This window comes from Fistularia commersonii, chromosome 17 (genome assembly GCF_037954325.1).
Source record: "Fistularia commersonii isolate RoL2024-O1a breed Wild chromosome 17, RoL_Fcom_v1.0, whole genome shotgun sequence".
Lineage (NCBI taxonomy): Eukaryota > Metazoa > Chordata > Actinopteri > Syngnathiformes > Fistulariidae > Fistularia > Fistularia commersonii.
Window position 1 is genome coordinate 11,843,395 of NC_141300.1, and position 18,615 is coordinate 11,862,009.

The 18,615-nt window shown below is 47.8% G+C and overlaps 1 protein-coding gene across 3 annotated transcripts; it reads left to right on the forward strand.

The window, feature by feature from the left end:
• Positions 1 to 425: 425 nt before the first annotated feature.
• bmal1a (basic helix-loop-helix ARNT like 1a) lies at positions 426 to 18,415 on the forward strand. 3 transcript variants are annotated; one of them, XM_086163948.1, is made up of 20 exons: positions 426 to 558; positions 8,207 to 8,352; positions 9,396 to 9,459; positions 10,002 to 10,143; positions 10,438 to 10,458; positions 10,567 to 10,599; positions 12,251 to 12,280; positions 12,463 to 12,620; positions 12,691 to 12,770; positions 12,845 to 12,937; positions 13,044 to 13,161; positions 13,245 to 13,394; positions 14,832 to 15,078; positions 15,157 to 15,263; positions 15,917 to 16,067; positions 16,162 to 16,241; positions 16,323 to 16,434; positions 16,566 to 16,659; positions 16,763 to 16,856; positions 16,969 to 18,415. In XM_086163948.1, exons 3-20 carry the CDS (start codon positions 9,414 to 9,416, stop codon positions 17,124 to 17,126), a joined length of 1,914 nt encoding a protein of 637 aa, XP_086020074.1. In that variant the 5' UTR covers positions 426 to 558; positions 8,207 to 8,352; positions 9,396 to 9,413; the 3' UTR covers positions 17,127 to 18,415. The 3 variants fall into 3 exon arrangements, with proteins under 3 accessions (XP_086020074.1, XP_086020075.1, XP_086020076.1); XM_086163949.1 differs by having other exon boundaries at positions 16,326 to 16,434; XM_086163950.1 differs by lacking the exon at positions 10,438 to 10,458.
• The last annotated feature ends 200 nt before the right edge of the window (positions 18,416 to 18,615 follow it).

The window sequence follows — 18,615 nt, forward strand, 5'->3', positions numbered from 1 at the left end:
GGAAGGAATAAAAAAAAAAAATTGATGTGTTTATGTGGATAAAGCCCCCCCCACTTCCATTACGTCCCCCATGTTCATATTTCTCCCACTGACACTAAGTCCTCGTAATACAGTGATTATATAAGTCAAATATAGACTCAAAAGCAACTAGTGATGATGTAAGTCAACCTGCTAAATGGTCACAAATGCACACGCCGGCCAGCAAACACACACACACACACACACACACACACACACACACACACACACACACACACACACACACACACACACACACACGGCCCCTCCGCATTCCGTTCTCCCGCGCTCTCATTGGCTACTTTGCCCGTCCGTCATAATTCTCCCCCCCGCCCGAGCGCGCCTCTGATTGGCCGCGGGGGCTCCTACGGCGAGAGCGCGTCCCCCATTGGCCGGAAAACTAGGTTAGTGGTCCGACAGGCATGACGGTGGAGAGAAACTGGGTCACCGATTGAAAATCGTTTATGTCACAGTACTTTGCTTGCAATTACATATTACTGAGCGGCCTTCAATGGAGACACGGATCCTCCTCGACCGAATGTAAGTACGACGCGACAAACCCGCTCCCGTCCGCGGCCAACGCGCCGGATCCCGCCGTGAGACCGTCGATGTTTTCCCAACGATGGAAGGAGGGACATTAGCTCACTAGCTGGCCGGGTCTTGACAGTTAGCAGCTGGATGCTAATATTATTAGTCCACGGACTGATTGTTGTTGAGTGGAAGGTAAGGGGAAATCGATCGAGGCTAGCCGATCTAGCATCGACTCTCCCCGGGGGAAGCGGCTCCGGTGGAGAGGGTGCCGGTGTTTCGGACAAGCGCCGGTTCGTGTGGAGGGCGGCGTGTTATCTAAACGTGACCCACTGCGAAGGGCTGTGTGGACGGTCCCAGCCTTGCTAACAGGCTAGCTATGTAAACAGGCCTCGGTGGGGGTCGCCGCTTCCTTCGACAACATCCTCCTCAAGCCAGCGTAACTTTAAACCCCCTCCCCGGCGTGCCTGTTTCTTACGACCGCAGCCCACGCCGGTACCGGAGCTCGGTCCCGGCCGATTATGAAATGCCGTGACACGGCGCTGGAAGCGGCGGCGGAGGAGGAGGGGGGGACTCTGACCCGGGTCTTCAGCCGCCTCAGCGCCCGCCGAAGAGCGGAGCCCGGACGGAGACCGTTATCGTCGGGCGGTTCGCAGCGGGGATCCCCTAGTCTCCTGGAAGGCGAGCGGTTGTTGTTACACCACTCGCTGTTATTGTTATTATTGTTATTACTGTTACTTCTGCTTTTATAAGAGCCAGCTGTTTTTATGCAACGCGTTATGTTTTATTCTAAATGACACATAATGTGCTGCTTATACTGACTCAATACACCTGTAAGTTTAGTCAATGACCAATGTATAATTACCCTGTTTTTTTAATGTCAGTTCATTATTAATATAAATGCCATTACTCTCGGTGATTGATTTGCTGATTTCTAATAGAAGGTGATGTGGATACAGCTGTTTGCTTGCTGAAAAATCTTGTTTATGAGTGTTGTGTATCAGACAGGTTGTTATTAAGCTATTCAAGATTCAAAGTGTTTATGTACAGCCTGAAAACGTGTTTCCCTGTACAATGAAATTCTCATTTTGCTATCCACAGCGAAGCCAGATAGGTAGCGATAAATGATCGGCATATTGTTGCAGCGAGCAAGATAGAAACAGTATTGTAATACTGCAGAATCTCCGATATTTATTCCCTCTACGATGCCCAGCCTCTTCATTCACGTGAATCGTGCATTTTGTCACTCCTAGGTATTTGGCTTTGCCACTTATCAGAAGTTTATTACCCTTTCACGAGCAGGAAATACCTGGTCAGTGAACTTCAGACCTGGAACTGTATTATTGGACAGGTAGCAGGTTATCAGCCGGCACACCGCCATCCCAGAGATGCGATAGAGCCTGTTGTGATGATTCAGCTGGACCAGCTTGATTGTAGGGCTGGACTGTTTGTTGACAGTCAATTTGACAGTAAACACTTCTGTTTGTTAGAGTTTGTAGAAAATCATTCCTTCTTTGATTTCCTGTTACTGATAGTTGTTAGTTGATGCAAGTGAGGCTTTTTCTCAGATTCAGAGTTCATTGAGGGCTGCGAGTAGCTAAAATAATAAGTGGTTGAATATGTGTTTATTGTGTGTGTGTTTGGTTGGTTTTACAGCAAGCCAAAGTTTGGTGTCTGAACACCGCAGGCGGTTTCAAAAGAAAGTGATAGTGGAACTCTGGTTTATTTAAGATATCCAATGTAACTGAACAAAGCTACACATGTCATGGTCACCCCTGCTGACACCTACCCACGTCCAGCAGCAAAACATGACCAATGGTTCAGTTTATGAACACACCGTTTTTACTGTTGTTTTTAAAACACAAGCATGGTTCACTGACCAGAGTGATAAATTTAGAGAGCATCTCAAGAAGAACGGATGGATTATCCATGGATAAATAAGACCATATTAATAAAATGACCCCCCTCCTCCAAAATGGAATCCCCTTACAACAAAACTTATTGCTGATTGTTAAAAGCAAACAAGAGAAAGACTGTCCAATCTTACTTTGAAAATGAAGTCACCGTCACGTGCTCTGAGAACACATAACCATACATAATAAGTTCCCTCAGAAGGCTGTAAAGTGTGTTTTGCAACTATGTGTGAAATACTCAAGTGTAGGAAAGAGATTGTAAAAGGAAGTGCTGGTCGTTAAATGTTTTAGGGGGGCACCCGCAAATCTGTTTCATTCGTAATGGGGTTTGATTTGTGCTTTTGGCAACGTTATTAAGCTTACACGTTTATTTTGGTAAGCTCTCCTGCATCAGATCTGGAGTTTCCTGGTTCGATTCCGAGCATGGTCTCCGTGTTCGCATGCCCTTCCCGTGCCTGCGTAGGTTCTCTTTGTGTCCTCTGGCATTCTACCAGATCTAGAAAGCATTCAGTAGGTCAAGAGAAAACTCTAAAGTGCCCATAGGTGTGACGGACCACTGTCCAGTCCAAATCCAACCCTTCCTCTCGCCCAAAGTCACCCGGCATTGACTCCTGCCCCGCTGTGTGCAGGAGAAGGGGGTGTAGAAAATGAGTGAATTCTTCTTATTTCAACACGCTGATTATCAAGCTTCTCAAACCATTAATGGTAGAACGGAACTGATATAATATGCCTGTGACTGGTTTCTGTGACACCGGTGGACCTTCAAGGAGGAAAAAAAAACAAAACAAAAAGGTGGAAATACCGTGAATGAAATCTCCTGGAGGTTGTAAACTGTACCAGACCAGGAGAACCAGAAACCAGCCCAGATCTCCACGGCTGCCGGGACACTGCGTCACAAACAAACCAGCGTTACTATTGAACTTGAGAAACACGTCATCCCTGAAACACACCCTCTGCAGGGAAAACAATCTGTTACCCAGGTCTGAATGATTCACACGCAAAACTATGTCAGTGAAATATCAGGCTGTTGGACAGGCAACCGGGCTGCTTCCCTCTCAACAGAAAGTGCTTTTCATTTTCAATTCGTGTTCACGCATTAAGGACTGATTCTCGAGATGGCGAAGTGACTTTACCATTGGATGTGATTGGTCAGAAGGTGGCGATGTGTAGGTTTTCATGTTTCATGTCTGGATTGTATTCTGCTCCCGAGCAGGTTAGAGCTGCGGAATCAGTTGCCATGGCGACATGCTGTGCTGTCGATTTTTCTGCATCAGTTACCCAGATGAGTTATTCTGCTGTCAGGCCACAGCATCAGTTACTATGGCGACATATACTTTTCTAAGTCTGCATCACAAGTTTCCACGGCTGGCGTGTTCTGCTGTGGGGCTGCAGCACGAGTTGCCACAGTGACTTGTAGCGCTGTAGGCTTGCAGCATCAGTTAACATCACTATATTAGCTGCTTTAGATCTGCAACATATAGTCTCTTATATCTTGCTATACCGTCACACCATTCACTCTGTGGAAATGAATGACTGAAGGCTTAGACCATCCATCACCATGGCGATATGTACCCCTGTAGCCTTGCAGCATCGGCCGCCGTGGCGATTTTGAATAGTGCGGCATCCTGGTGGACCTAATCATACAGACTTTGATAGCGGAAAAAGGTGACCGCTCCGAGGTAAGAATGAGCTTGTAATGTAATACCTTGATCATTTTTGGGTAATTCCTTCCTCCCCGTGTCTCCAGGACCTCTGCTCGCTGTAGTAATAAACCGCTGCTGGTCTAGACTTCCAGAGCCCTAAAAATAGATGACATACATGATACGTCGGTCTGGTTGCAGTCCAAAGGGATCCCAGTGATCCAGGCTGCTGTATCAGGTGTGCAGTGCATGATAAATGTCCAGAGCTTAAAGGGCAGGGGGTCTGGAGGGTCCGTCTGTCTCCTAGGCACCAGCCAAAGTCAGCAGCAGAGCTTTCTACCGCAGCGTATTGATGTTGGCCATCGAGATACATAACATTTGGGCAGAATTCAATGTTGTCATTCACCGAAATGACCTTGTCTGTTCACTATGCAGGAAAGATAATTATCTATATTTGCCAATTAGCACTGTGAGCACATTCACTTTTGACAGGTAGCTATAGTTGCAGAGGAATACCTGAGTACCAGTAGAACCGGAATTGTTCCTCTATTAGTTATCAACATTTCTTGTTATTAGAATATTTCCTCTCACTTTGAGCTATGCCATTTTGGGTCACGCCACATTTTCATCGGGCCGACAGACTACATTATTCATCTTGAAAATAACAGGGTAACTGACGGTAGGCCTCCTGTTTGAAAATAATTTTGAATATCTATCGTCTTCTAATCGGGTACAACTTCTTGATTATTTGACTTGTGTGAAATTAGCCATTAGCTGCATCCCGTTCTTCAACACGGAAGCCAAATGTTCTTTTACAAACACCAGTTCTCAGTGAGAGCGCAGTTTTAGTTCACCCTGCCATTTATATTGCCCGTATGCTGATTCTGAGGATCCGGCTGGATGTCAAGACTCTTCTGCCAATTTTGAGTTTGACGGTTGTTTATTCCGGCTTTAGACACAAACTTCTGTAAAGCATTTTGGTTTGATCCTCCGCATTGGAAACGTCTGCTGGTTCCAAAAATTGAGCAATGCAGAATTAAGACTGGTTCTTCGACATTATGATTCCCTGCATTGGAAGCCAAATTTCCAGTCGCTTGGCGCAACTGTGTTTGGCGCGTTCTTTCCCGCAGCAGTTTTCCTGAAACCAAAATGAGTTTCTCCGAGAGATACTCTGATACAACTCTCCCCCCTAAGGATACGGAGCCTGCCGCCTGCTGATAGTCAGATTTAATACGATTAGAGTGTATATGAAAAATACAACCCTAAACAGATGACAGATAAAACAAGTGCTTTACTATAAACATAATGATAACGCAATATGGCAAAGGAAGATACTGAGGAATAAGTTCATTCAAAACAGTTAAACAGCACATGCAACTTGTTTCATGATCGTTGATTTACTCTTTGCGCGTCCCGCCCATTTATTCTGATGTGATTATTGGGATATGCGATGGAAAAAGGCTGATCACCAAAACTTGCCCATGTCAGAACAGTCAAAAACAACATGAGCAAATACCACGCCGTCTGGAAAAAGTTAAAAAAAAAAATCATGTAAAAGTTACATATACATATATATATATCATGACTTTCTAGAGTAGAAAGAGATCCTCAGTTCAGTATCTGTTGGACTGTTTTCTCTATGAATCAATGAAAAATGCAGAAATGGATAAATGGAGGTTCACGTCGTAAATCTATATCAAGAAACTAATTGAAGATGAACCAGGAGATGATATATTTCCTTAAAATGAACACAAACAATTGAGAGATTTTTTTTTCAAGATTAAAAAAAATTATCACCAGGAATTTAGATAAAATAATAAGAAACAGAGCCACAACACGTCTTTTTTTTTTTTTTTTTTTCACAAATAAATCAACCAATAAAGGTAAGGATAACAATTATTGATTGCAGTTAACTGCTGATTAAGAGTCAGTGCTCTGTATGAAATACAATCTAAAACACGATATTCGAATCTTGTAATTGACCTCCCTCCCGTCCCCCTGCACCCCTGGCTGCCGATCAGAGACCGAAGGCCCGCTGAGTCACTCTTTTAGAAGTAGTGGATGGAAACTGGGCCTCAAATGTCGCCTGACCCAGTTTAGGCTCCAGGTTCTGCTCAGTGTGTCATCATGACATGGTGGTTTCCCTTCTTGCCCACAGCTTTGTCCCGGTAACAGCCTGTGACCCCGCACTGCTTCCCCCAGCTGACCACCCTTACACCATCACACACACACACACAGAATCCCCCCCCCCCCCCCCCCCCGTTAAAGATTTCTCACTCTTTTTTTTTTAAAATCCTTTTGTAGTCCTGTATTTCAAATGCATCCTGCCTGTGCTTCCGTAACCGTGTACCTCACATTTGAAGCATTAGGTGACTGTAGAACTGAAAAAAGGGAAAAGCCTCGAACGGCACTCTGTTTCCGGCAGGGTCACGTATCGCAGAAATAGATATTTTTTATTATGTCATAGTTAGATGTTCGATAAATATTGATGAACACCCCGGCTCTAGTAGGATGAGTAATAACCCAGTCGGTCAGACAGTGTGTAATAATCACATCCCAGTGATGTGTTTTTCATTGATTTCCCCGCAGAGACGCCCGGCCGCAAACAGCCTTCTCCCGTGGCTGTCTTTATACTGGTTTTCCTGAAACAATACTCAAAAATAACTATTCCCTCTAAAAATTATGAGTCACATTGCATTTGCAGAATCAGCAGTCATCCTGTGTGGGTCTGTGGAGCCGGATTTCGGTGAAGGCCGAATCCGACGCGGCGTCTCACTCCAATTTAAAAGATCATTTTATCTATGTTTATCAAACTCGCTGGCTTTTAATGCCTTCAGCCCTGTTCGGTTGGAAAAATGCCCTTTAAAATAATAAATAGCACAAATTGCTGAAATGTAGTTTGTTGTTGAAAACACAGTAACCCTCTTTACAAAGAGAGTTACTGTGATTATACATTATAGTCTTGAAACTTGATCTAGGTCAACTTTATTTTAAGGAAATGCATGTACTTTCCTGCAGTTCAGTAATTCATTTCAATTACACAAAATGTAATTTTCCACAGAAACAGTGGGTCTTTCCAATTGAAGGGTTCCAGAACAGTGCGCGTTCTCATATGTAATTTATGTTATTTTATTCTTTAGCTCGTAAAATTGAAGCTTCAGTGAATGGTTCTGGTTGCGTCGTCGCCGCGGCAGACGGCTAGCAAAACGCCGTTTACTCGGTCACAGGCAGACGGGATGCTCGGAACCATCAGCGTGGCGTCCGAGTGGAACCCCGACCGTTCTGTGAGTCACTCAACAGATGTGTAAAGCTTGACGCTAACCTTCGGACTCCAGCAGCTTCAACGCACGCCGTTTCTCTTTTGGGGTTAAAGGTCAAAACGCCCATGATAATGTGCTGTGGTCCAATGCATTTGACCGTAAGTCACTTTCGCTGTGAGTCGGTTACAATTCCTTGATATCGTGTGATAGCGTTGTTTGACTGTCGGAAATATGGATCTTATTGGAGTCAGTTGTTGAGGGAAGGCCAGGTGTGTACTGCTTGTGTGTTTGTCTTTTCATTTATGGTCACATCAGCGGACAAAGTCTTGTCGCATCTCGTCTCCGCGGGAGATACCGTGAACGGCTGAAGCGAAACTTCCAAATGTCTAATGTGGAAATACGCTACAGGGGGGCGAAGTCAGGAGCAAACAGGACGTCACAATGCTGAGATGTTTTCCTATGCGGGAGGAGGAAAGTAGTTGTAAGCCAGGGTTTTCGGAAAACACCTCTTTGGTGAACATCAACACTTCCATTTTTTTCCGTTTTCAATCGAATATTGCACTCTGTGTCAAATATCTTGACTGTAGGCTTAGAATCTTGCGGTTCCTTGAACATTTCTTGAACATCATCTCCACGGTCTGATACGTCACCCAATATTCCTGATATCTTGCGTATGAGAAATATATAAATACTGTTTATAGTGAGGTTGTATGGGGATACTGTGATTGTGGTTGGAAGAAGCTGGCGACCGTTCTCCGGACGACTGGAGAGTCCGGGCCGGTCCTCCATCCCTCGCTCGTCCTCCCAACATGAAAACACGTGTCTTTCTCGTCTTTCTCTCTCGCAGAGTCACAAGGGCTGCATCGTTCTGCTGAGATCTGGAACTCATGAAACCAGTCAGACCAGACTGAGACCGCTCCCGGACCAAGCACACCAGACCGATCGCCAGCAAACCAGGCCCTTGAAGGAGGCCGGTCCCAGTTTCCTATTCAGGTAACACCTCCCCGAAGGCTTTCGCTGTCAAAGTGAGCTGGATCTCTTTCTATCAGGTCCACTTCTATTTAGCATGACTTCAAAACCAGGAGAGAATCACGTCCGTTCGTAAACTGGTAATTAATGACCTGTTCACATTAGCGAGTAATTACACCAATCTGCGAGACTTGAGTTCCTGTGAGTCAGTTTGTCTGAAATTCTCAAACGGTCTGATCTGAAATGAGGTTAATGGAACACATTACACTTTATGTTGTTCATGTGAGTGATATGATGTGACCTACTTTAGCGGGTGAAACCATCCACTCCTTCTGCACATGTACAGAAAATAGATACTTCCCGTTCCTCTTCCAATCTCTTTTCTCGGCCCGTATACGCTGCGTTTATGTTCACGTGTTCCGCGCACGTATCCTGAGAGAAAACGGCGGTTTCCGTCGACTCCCAGTCCTCCGGGGAGGCTATCGGACGGGCTACCCGAGCACAGACATGATAAAAAAAAAGATATGCCGTCTTCCTAATATTGCGACTGCGTAATCTTTAACCTTCACATTTATCTTCTGTCGTTGTTGACTGGAATTCTATGGCCTCTTGTGTGATAAATTTTCTTTTAAAATCACAGTAAGCGGCCAGACGAGAAACCGGAGAAGGACGGGTTTCTCCCCCAGACAATAGGAAATAGGTCTGAATAGACACGCTCCCGTCAGGCGAGAATACAGAGAATAAACTGAAACTTGAAAATTGAATCAAATGTTTAAAGACCAGGTTCGGACACAACCGATTTGATTCCCTGCTCGAATTCGAGTGGATCGACCCTCCCGTCTGCGAGCCGAAGCGTACTTGGGTAAAGCACCGACGACCCCCGCCGCCCCTGACGGTCTGGTTAACGATTCGCTCGCCGTGAATGCGGTCTGACATGGTTGCCATAGATTTGACGGAAAAATATACTTTACCCAACACGCCGTGCCTCGGTCCGCTTCACGTAAATTGCGTCAGAGAATGTAAAATGTGTCAGAGAGTGTGTGACAGCCGGTGTTTTCTCTCTGCAGTCGAGGGCCTTAGAGTGGATGGAAGGAGATGATTTTAACACAGAGGCTGTGATGAACATCTGTGGTGAGTGCCACCGTCTCTCCTCTGCTAAGATAAGATAAGATAAGATAAGAACAACTTTATTAATCCCCAAGGAAATTGTTGTGCCAGAGTTACAGAAAATATAACAGTAATAAATAATAAAAAGAAAAGGCAGAATTAGAAATAAAATAAACTGTAAACTATAAAGTGTCTCAGTGAAACTATAAAGTGTCTTAGTAAACAAGTGATAAAACTATAAGTGTCTTAGTAACAAGTGAGGTAAGGAGTGCACAATAGTATGATAAAGGAAAAATTGTAGTGTACTGTTATGAAATGAAATATTGCACAGTTCTGAATATTGCACAGTTTGGATCCCTGTCAGACGTAGCAAACTGTTTTCATATGGCTTCCACATATTTGACCTACACCATCCAGAATGAGTCTTCCATAATATCCGTTTCGCACATTCGTCCAATCGCGACAACGTAAGATGGATTTTCGAAATCAAAAAGCAGACGCGGCGAGTTCACGGCTGATGGTCGATCACGCGATCGCTAGTCACAACGTCGTTCTGCCCTTCGCAGATGACCTGATGGCAGACCAAAGGATGGACATCTCGTCTACAATGACCGACTTCATGTCCCCCGGATCCACCGACCTCAGCTCCATCAGCACCCCAGGCATGGACTACACCCGCAAGAGGAAGGGCAGCACCACAGACTACCAGTAAGGACCGGGATGGGGGGAAAGGAAGGAAGTAACGGGGGTCGCGGATGAAACGAAAAGGAAAAGAGCGAAAGGGAGAAAAAGGAAAGACGGTCTTAGAAAGACCTGACAGGAGAGCTAAAGATAAAGTTGAGCCGGTCCAGAAAGGAGCGTGTTAACGGCCCAGAGATCGTGCAGAAAACGCCCGTCAAAGTCCGGGAATATCTAAAAGCGACGTGGAAACCATCAGGGTAGAAGTCAAGACGATCGTCAAAACTGAGGACCCCCCCTTCCCCCCCGTTTGTTTCTCCGCAGGATCGATGGCTTCTCGTTCGAGTAAGTTTTAACGCGTCGGCAGAGGACGGCGTGGCCGCAGTCCGATCAGGTCGTATGAACATTGTGGTGGTTGAAGCTAACCGGCCTCTCTGACCCTCCTCTCCTCAGCGACATGGACCCGGACAAGGACAAACTGGGAAGGTAAGAGTTCTGTCAGAAGGAACTTCTTGAACGTGTCGTGAAGAAAATACTCGTCGTTTACTCACCACTCAGTTTACTGCCACCTTTATAGGTTATATAATACACATTTACACATTCCATCCATTAATGATACCATCGCTTGTTTATATATAACCTTAAATCAGCAGAGTCATTCTGCCACGCCATATTAACTACAAACCTCATTTTAACACGTCAATACAATTAAAAATTTAACATCCAGAGGCCAGATTTAATCATCGGGTACCTCGGTTTTACGTAAGATATATATACATATATAAAGTACACTGTGTTAGCAGCCATAATGTGTGTTATATAATACAGAATGGAAAGTCAAATACTCATTAACAATTTAGATTGCTCTCCCGACTCGTACAAACTCGGTGCGTGACGATATTTTACCGTTAAGTTGCTCGAATCAAAGATCCTCGCGATCAGTCGTCCTGAGGATGAGGAGGGCGGAAGGACGCAGCCATCCGGTGGGGGTTCTTCAATTACTTCACAAACAGTCTGGATGTTTGCTTTGTTTTGACCCGAGTCAGACTTAAATCCGATAACTCCTGTTCGGCCCCGTGTCACCGTAAGCGAAAGAACTCTCCGTAACACGGGATCTCTTCTGTTTCCGCGGCAACAACCGCGCCGCAAACAACCGCGGCGTCGTGGAAATGGATAGCGGGAGGTTGCACGTAAGCAGCGACGGAACACCGGGGCCGGATTTTTTTTTTTTTTTTTTTGTTATAAAGGTCAAACCGAGTCTCTTTAATTTAGATGACGCAGCAACGGGTCACGCACGCTGAAAAATCATCAACATATGGTTACTGAAGAGTTCCTATGGTGACGCTGGCGGCCCCGCGCTCTGCATGTCACATTTAATCAGATTGGGCCTTCAGAAATAGCCCCTAGTATTACCCCTGTTGTGTAATCTGTGATTGCCGCTTTAGCCAACAAACCAGGTTGGTTACAGAACCTGTGATGTCATGGGTGACCCCATTCCTCCTCCTCCTCCTCAAAGCGGAGTGACTCAGGGTTTCCCTCCGTGTACGAGGCAGGGAGATAGCGGATATAACCGAAGCAATGCCGCGTTGTGTGATACGGGTACACAAATGTTTTATACGTCGAGTTTGTCCGCAACTAAAAGGGTCCGGATGTGGAATCGATACCCGACACATATTGGGATCTGACACCTTGACCCTTTAAACGCCATTTTGTTTCCATAATAGCACCGGTTTCTAACAAGTGGGAAAAATGCAAAAGCGCACTGGATGCACAGGCCTGCGTGTGTGTGTGTGTGTGTGTGTTTGCTTGCATGTGCAGTCATTTCACCACACCCGCCGGCGTGTGTGTTTGTCTGTATCTTCCGCACCCATGGCGTCAAAAGGAAAAACAAAGAAAAGAAGTCTAGTTCTGCTAAGTGCTTTCTTATTTCATCCCCTCCACCCTTAAAATCGGATGTTTGGGCCCCTGCAGGCCCGGCTTCTGCTTCAAGAGGGGGAAAAAAAAAAAAAGAAACCTCTTTGTCTGAATTGTCAAAGGGTAATAGAAGTGTTTGATCATTATAAAAAAAAAAGAGAAGCGCTGAAGGTTATTTCTCTAACATCTCTCCCTTTCTCTCTCTCTCTCTTTCTGTCTGCAGTGACCCGCAGGGCCGGATTAAGAACGCCAGGTATAAGACCGCTTCCCTTTGCGACGTGAATGAAACGTGGCCGAGGCTTTGCACGAGGCTATAATGGAACAGCGTAAACGCGATAATCGGGCAGGCGGGAGGAAAAACCCTCCTAAACGTTTCCGTGTGCGCGTCCGGCGGTCAAAGGGCTAACCGGCCGCCGTCCTCCCGTGTCTCGGCAGGGAGGCCCACAGTCAGATCGAGAAACGCCGGCGGGACAAGATGAACAGCTTCATCGACGAGCTGGCCTCGCTGGTCCCGACGTGCAACGCTATGTCGCGCAAGCTGGACAAGCTGACCGTCCTGAGGATGGCGGTCCAACACATGAAGACGCTCAGAGGTCAGCGGAGTGACCGCGTGATCGTACGCGCCGCAGATGTGTGTATTCTGATGTCGTCTGTCCCGCGCAGGTGCAGCTAACCCTTACACAGAGGCCAACTACAAGCCTTCCTTCCTGTCAGACGACGAGCTGAAGCACTTGATATTGAGGGTAAGGGTGTGATGGCAGCCACGGATGAGGCGCGACGGGAAATAAGCGCTGACTTTTTCAATTTGGCACTCCAGGCTGCCGACGGCTTCCTGTTCGTAGTCGGCTGCGACCGCGGGAAGATTCTCTTCGTCTCCGAGTCGGTCTACAAGATCCTCAACTACAGTCAGGTGGGACACAATCGGTGATGATTCCCTCAGGAGGGTCCTCTTTCCATTTTTGTCGAACGTTCCCGGAATCCCGACATTTATCCTTCTCTTTTCTTTCTCTTTCCAGAACGACTTGATAGGTCAGAGTCTCTTCGACTACCTTCACCCCAAGGACATAGCCAAGGTCAAAGAGCAGCTCTCCTCCTCCGACACGGCCCCCCGAGAACGCCTCATCGACGCTAAGAGTAGGAGCACGCTCCCTGCGGAAGAGTCTTGGTGTGTGTGCTAGTGTGTCGCTAACACCTCGTGTGTGTGTGTGTGTGTGCAGCCGGCCTCCCCGTGAAGACAGACATCACCCCCGGCCCTTCCCGTCTCTGCTCCGGCGCCCGGCGCTCCTTCTTCTGCCGGATGAAGTGCAACAGGCCCTCCGTCAAAGTGGAGGACAAAGACTTCCCCTCCACCTGCTCCAAAAAGAAAGGTACCTCCCCCCCCCATCTTGCGTAACGCTCTCTCCCCTCTTCTATTCTGAGCTCCATCCTGCTCAAAAACAGGACTCACGCCTCAGTGAAACTCAAGGAAGCTCCCCCTGTGATCCCGGCGGGGTTTTTTTAGGGAGCGTAATGTCACCGATTTCCATCTTTTCGTCTTCAATTCTTTCAAGTGTAAACTTAAGAGCTGTGGAAAGCGGACCGATCCGCATCCGCGGTCGAGGTTTTGGGCCGGTGGCGCTCGAGGAGTCGAAGCCGAGCCCCGTAGGGAGGCGTCAACATGGCGGACCGCGGTTGGCGGGCTGCAGGGGGTGGGATGCGGGTGTTACACTGAAAGCCTTTATCCTCAGAGGAACATTCGGGAAGCCGTCACGCAACAAAAACCTGCCGCGTCACCGTGCCGGCTCGGTCTTTTTAACGTCGGACTGAATGTTTAATGCAGACGAGCCTTTTTCTCCGGCCCGTGTTGTTGTTTCGCTGCCGCCGTGCCAGAAGACTGAAATGTAAAAGAGAAAGCAGCAGTTGCAGTTTGTTTTAGCCAAACTTTTCCAAAATCCCCGGACACACCGCACACACTCGCAGCAGCAGCACATGAGCCGCGTGTTTGTTTGTCGCTACGCAGAAACAAACCCGACAATAAATCGGCACGACTTGAAAACCAATATCGCAGAGATTCACATTAAATATTTTCCTCACGCTGCAGGGAGTAGCTGGCCAAAAATGTCATTTAAGTCATTGAAAAAACAATTTCCATGAGAAAAACAAGGGATCGCCAACCGGTGCTTTTAAATTCCTGTATTTTTCCTCTGTTTTTTAACCTTATTTATTTATCAGCAGGAAGCGAATCTGCATTTAATCAATTTATTGTAATTTTTTTTTCCCCTTTACGCTGCCACAGTCACTAAATCCAGAGCTGACAGCTCACTCCGGGAGGCTAATAAATCTCCTTACATCACATAAACATCGTAGTTCATAAATAAGAATGAACATTTAGTCGATCAGGAACCGGAGAAACAAACAACTCAAGAACAGCCTGTCTGATTTCTCACCAGTGGAATGACTCGAGTTTCTTTCTTCTCTTTTCTCCACCGAGTTGAAAAACCAACCCAATCTTTTTAAATTTTATTTTTTAAATCCACTACGGTCTGCTTCTTTTTTTTTTTATTCCCCCCTTTTTTTTCCCCACCTTGGCAAGCAATTAATCGGAAATTTGACTCTGGCGTCCGGCCTGGAACACAAAGCGCCCGCTGGGTTAAAAACTCACATTTTATAATTTTGATTTACTTGAATTGAATGAACCTCCCGTTAATGCTGAATGCGTTTCCTTCCGAGTAGAATTGACGGTTCAGTCTGAACTCCGCCCCCCAGCTCCCCGCCGGCCGCCCAGTCGTCATAAAGCGCCTCTGCTCTTCATCTTGTCGTTGCAGCCGACCGTAAGAGCTTCTGCACCATCCACAGCACGGGCTACCTGAAGAGCTGGCCGCCCACCAAGATGGGCCTGGACGAGGACAACGAGCCCGACAACGAGGGCTGCAACCTGAGCTGCCTGGTCGCCATCGGCCGGCTGCACCCCCACATCGTCCCCCAGCCCAGCCTCGCCGACATCCGGGTCAAACCCACGGAATACGTCTCCCGCCACGCCATCGACGGCAAGTTCGTCTTCGTCGACCAGAGGTGAGCGCGGCGACGGCCTCGGCCCGTGCGAGGAGAAGCGAAGCAAACACCGAAGTCTCTCTGTCTGTCTTTCTCCAGAGCCACTGCGATCCTGGCCTACCTTCCCCAGGAGCTGCTGGGGACCTCCTTCTACGAGTACTTTCATCAGGACGACATCGGACACCTGGCCGAGTGTCACCGACAAGGTACCTTCTGCCCATCCTTGACAGGAAAAACCTTGACTTGATAGTTCCGAGGTGGCGACTCAATTCGCTCGTATGTCAAATCGAGTTTCCCCCGTTAAAATGAATCGGAACACTACGAATCCATACCAGCCCCCGGTTAACTGACGTGTTTTTAATTAAGAAAAATACTTTATAAAAATGTTTAAAAAAGGAGGAGATGGTTGGGGGAGTTTTTCATTCGGTGCGCGCCACACTTTGCTACACTTTATGCCTAAATGTCATTTATGAACGGAGTGAAGCCGCTCCTCTTTTTTAAAAACCATCAAACCGTCCCCGACCGGATTTGAACGTCTTTTCCGATGCCTCGTCCGTTGACGTTCCCGCCATCTGCCGCGCCAAATCCCCGTAAATGTCTCCCGCCTTCTCCCAGATGATGCTCTCCATCTCACCGACGCTCACGCCTCGCCGGTGTTTTTCCATGATTTTCTCTGGGCTAGCTAGCGGTGGGCGGCCGCCGCTGAAGGGGCACGGACAGCGGCGGCCGCGTCGGTGTCAAACGCCCATCCCGCTCGTTCCTAACTCAGATCTTGACTCATACTGTAAAGCTAAAAAAACCCACCTTGTGTCTCAGAAAACCCGTTATTTGATGCTAATATGCGCCGCTTCCCCCTCAGTGTTGCAGATGAGGGAGAAGATTAACACCAACTGTTACAAGTTCAAGATCAAGGACGGCTCCTTCATCACGCTGAGGAGCCGCTGGTTCAGCTTCATGAACCCCTGGACCAAGGAGGTGGAGTACATCGTGTCCACCAACACCGTGGTCTCGTGAGTACGGGGGACACGCTGGGGGGGGCAGCCAGCCGACTGTGTGTGTCTGTGTGTGTGTGTGCTATACACCCTTGTGTGTGTGTGTGTATAGGTGTCCCATGATGGAAGGCTCGGACTACACTCAGTCTGCTGCGTCTCCGCAGAGCATGGACAGCGTGCTCCCCTCAGACGGTAAACACAAACACACCCCGCTTCAAGTCGACGCGCAGGAACCGAACGCAGCGCTAAAACACAACCGAAAACCCCTCTCAGCAGGCGGAGGGCGGCGAGCCTTGCAGACGGTACCGGGGATCCCCGGGGGGACGAGGGCCGGGGCGGGGAAGATCGGACGCATGATCGCGGAGGAAGTGATGGAGATCCAGAGGTGAGAGCTAAAGGGGGTCAGAGGTCACGGGTTGTCAATCATGTATCACGTGCCCGTGTGTGTCCATACCGGACCTCGATCCCTGCTTTCTTCTTCATCATGTGTGTGTGCGTGTGTGTGTGTCACTCCAGGATCAGAGGCTCCTCCCCTTCGAGCTGTGGATCCAGTCCGCTGAACATCACCAGCACACCCCCTCCAGACACCTGCTCCCCAGGGGGCAAAAAGGTGCTTTCTAGAAAAGCTGCATCACAGAGCTTTACGAATTCCAACAATGGAGACGTAGGCTACAACTCTGCGTGTGTGTGTGTGTGTGTGTGTGTGTGCGCAGATCCACAATGGGGGCACTCCTGAACTGGCGAGCACTGGGATCATTCCGGGCCCAGATTCTGTGGGCTACCCCTACTCCAACCAGTCCATCATGAGTGAGTCCGCTTACAGCCTCCCGCTCAGCCAGTGTCTACCTGCCTTATTTTTACATTTCATTTTGAATCGCCTGATTATTGTGTATTGATTTGCCCCCCTATTACCCTGCAGGTGATAACTCTCACCTGAGCATCGACATCATGGACGAGCCGGGCTCCAGCAGCCCCAGCAACGACGAGGCGGCCATGGCGGTCATCATGTCCCTCCTGGAGGCCGACGCCGGCCTCGGCGGCCCCGTGGACTTCAGCGACCTGCCCTGGCCTTTGTGAGGCGCGAGGGGCTGAGCCACCGGCGCAGCTCGGCGACCGTCTCAGTGACCGCGCGGCGGCGGCGGCGGCATCGCCTTGACCCCGAACGAAAAGAGCGGCCATGTTCGCAGCGTCGGTGGCCTGTCGACCTTTGAACTGTCAAGAGACCAGAATTCACGGATCACAGGTTACAGGACGCGGCGTTCCACTGAACTCTGGAACCGTAACCAGGAGCCGAGCAGCTGGGACGCCACCAGAACCCCGACCCCTCCGACCTCCACCCCAAAATCCAAGCCTCGCTGCTGCTGCTGCTGCTGCTGCTGCTGCTGCCTGAACTCATACTGTACTCCACACAGACCCAGCATCGGCAACGGGAATCCGAGAAAGATAACACATTTAAAGATAATAATTAAAAAAAAATAAAATAAAAAAAAAACCCGATACTAATTCTAACCAGTTGTGCGACGATTCAGGTGGAAATTCCAGAAATATAATTCCCTTGAAAAATTTTGGGATAAAAGTCTTTGGAGGAAAATCTGAAAAAAAAAAATGGTTGAAATTTTATAAAAGTAATATTTTTTTTTTTTTCCATTTTTTCATCCCTCTCCTGATGAGTCACGTAATGACAGCCACAGTTCTGTCCTTTATAATCTCTGGCTTATTCTGACCGAATAAGAGTCCTCTTGAGACTCAGCCCCCCCCCCCCCGCGAGGATCTGAAGACACACACACACACTTGACATCCTCCTGCTGCGAGACCTCGCTCTCCCGTCCGACGGTGACAGGAAACAGACGAGCTTCCCGGACGTCTTATGTTGCCACGGCAACCACAACAGTAGAGTGACTAATTCCCCGAGTAGTTACCTCCAAAACAAAAGAGTAATAGCTTGTTATTTTGAACGTCAGGGAAATCCACATTTGTGGATAAGGCCAACCCTCTCCTTCACTCCCGACAAGTTGCCTTGACGAGGAAAAGATTACGACCCGCGTCTCAGTATTTTAGAGAAGGTGCAGTGAAATCAGGCATTTCACCCCCGTTGATCCATCTCACGTCCTGCTGCTTGCAGGGAGGACAGATCCAGCCGCCCCCCCGACCAGGCAGCAGCGAGGCCCCCCCCCCCCCATGTCTGTTCTAGTGCTTCTTCTGTTCTCAATGTTCCTAGACACACTACCTGCCGCCCCCCGACAATAATGTATCAGATCTTTAAATATTATGTTAAGAGTCGACTTTATGCAAATATCTAAGTATGATGAGTGTATTATTGTATCAGCAGTGGAATATTTTTCAAATAAAACTATTTGTTTCTGTCATCGTGTGGCATCTTGGGACCTCCCGCAGCCGGATCGGCAGCCTGGAGCCGCCCGGAAATGTCCGAACAAACCGAAGAGGCTTTATTCGTGATGTTTTGTAAAGTGCTGTAAAAGTAGAATTGTCTGCTAGATTCCAAAACCATCATATTTTTGTTTCTGATTTTTCGGCGGCGCGATCAGCTCCGAGACTTGACTTCAAA